General features: G+C 42.5%; 1 protein-coding gene across 1 annotated transcript in view; it reads right to left on the bottom strand.

Annotated features, from left to right (window-relative positions):
- LOC107081247 (hepatocyte nuclear factor 4-alpha-like) overlaps positions 1 to 967 on the bottom strand; it is a gene marked incomplete at its 5' end in the record, with an annotated part of 5,525 nt that extends 4,558 nt beyond the window's left edge. The window contains 3 exons of the mRNA XM_015369447.1: positions 331 to 567; positions 657 to 809; positions 898 to 967. Coding sequence (XP_015224933.1) covers positions 331 to 567; positions 657 to 809; positions 898 to 967 — 460 coding nt within the window. The remainder of the gene's footprint in view (positions 1 to 330; positions 568 to 656; positions 810 to 897) is intronic.
- Between the last annotated feature and the right edge of the window lie 6 nt (positions 968 to 973).

The following is a 973-nucleotide window of genomic DNA, read 5'->3' as shown; positions in this document are numbered from 1 at the left end:
TCAGCCGATGAAACTAGCCTTAGCGTGGCTATCGAGCAAGTTTTATCGGAATTACAGAGTATTTCTTCACTGAAAGAAGAGTAAAACACTGCTCTTGAGATCAGGATGGTCTCACGAGGCGAATTTAGGTGTTCAGGCTGACGTATATAACTAACTGGCCTGCATAAGATAACGAAAAAACTCACAGATTTTAAGACAGGATGTTTTTAAAAATACAAATTTTATACATTTTGGGACAATATCGTCTGATAAAGAGTACATTTATACACATTTTTAAGCCAGATTCATTTGACATTTAAATATGATTTCCCTACTACTTAAAGTGCTCACCTCCAAGAAGCATTTCCTGCAGTAAATTGTCGATCTTTGCCATGCCAAAGAGTTTAACAAACTGGATCTGCTCGATCATCTGCCAGGTGATGCTCTGTAGCGTCGGCAGCAGCAGAAGGAGCTCTCCGAATCGGCCCCTGGAGTCGTACTGCCTGTCATTGATGTAGTCCTCCAGACTGACCTGGACCTGGTATCGCATTCGCTTAATCTTTCCCGGGTCACTCAGGCCTTTCGCGTCTGAGAGTAATAAAAAAGGACATAATGAAATTGATTTTTGCGATGTATTTCTATGCAGTGGAAAACTTTTTTCATGGCTATGAAAGTACCTGGATCAAAGAAAACGATGGCCTTCAAGCAGGCGTATTCATTGTCGTCTATCTGGAGCTCCTGAAATGGAAGCACCAGCTCATCCAGGATCCTCACCGCCACCCTGCCCACCTCCAGCTCTGGACAGTTTCTGGGAATAATGTGGTCATTTCCTGCCAATCAAGCACATTTTAATTAAATCCCAGAACATACTGAAGATGAAGAAATGCTGAAACCTGTGTCTTTTTTTTTTTTTTTTACCTAATAAGAGGATGTCTTTGTAGAGCATGGACCTCTTCGCTGCACCCAGCAGGAGATGTTCCCCAGCATGAGCTCG

Source organism: Cyprinodon variegatus, unplaced genomic scaffold (assembly GCF_000732505.1).
Source record: "Cyprinodon variegatus isolate N-32 unplaced genomic scaffold, C_variegatus-1.0 Scaffold3615, whole genome shotgun sequence".
In the NCBI taxonomy this organism is placed as follows: domain Eukaryota; kingdom Metazoa; phylum Chordata; class Actinopteri; order Cyprinodontiformes; family Cyprinodontidae; genus Cyprinodon; species Cyprinodon variegatus.
Note: the sequence above shows the minus strand (reverse complement) of the source record. Positions and strands in the feature narration are given on the sequence as shown.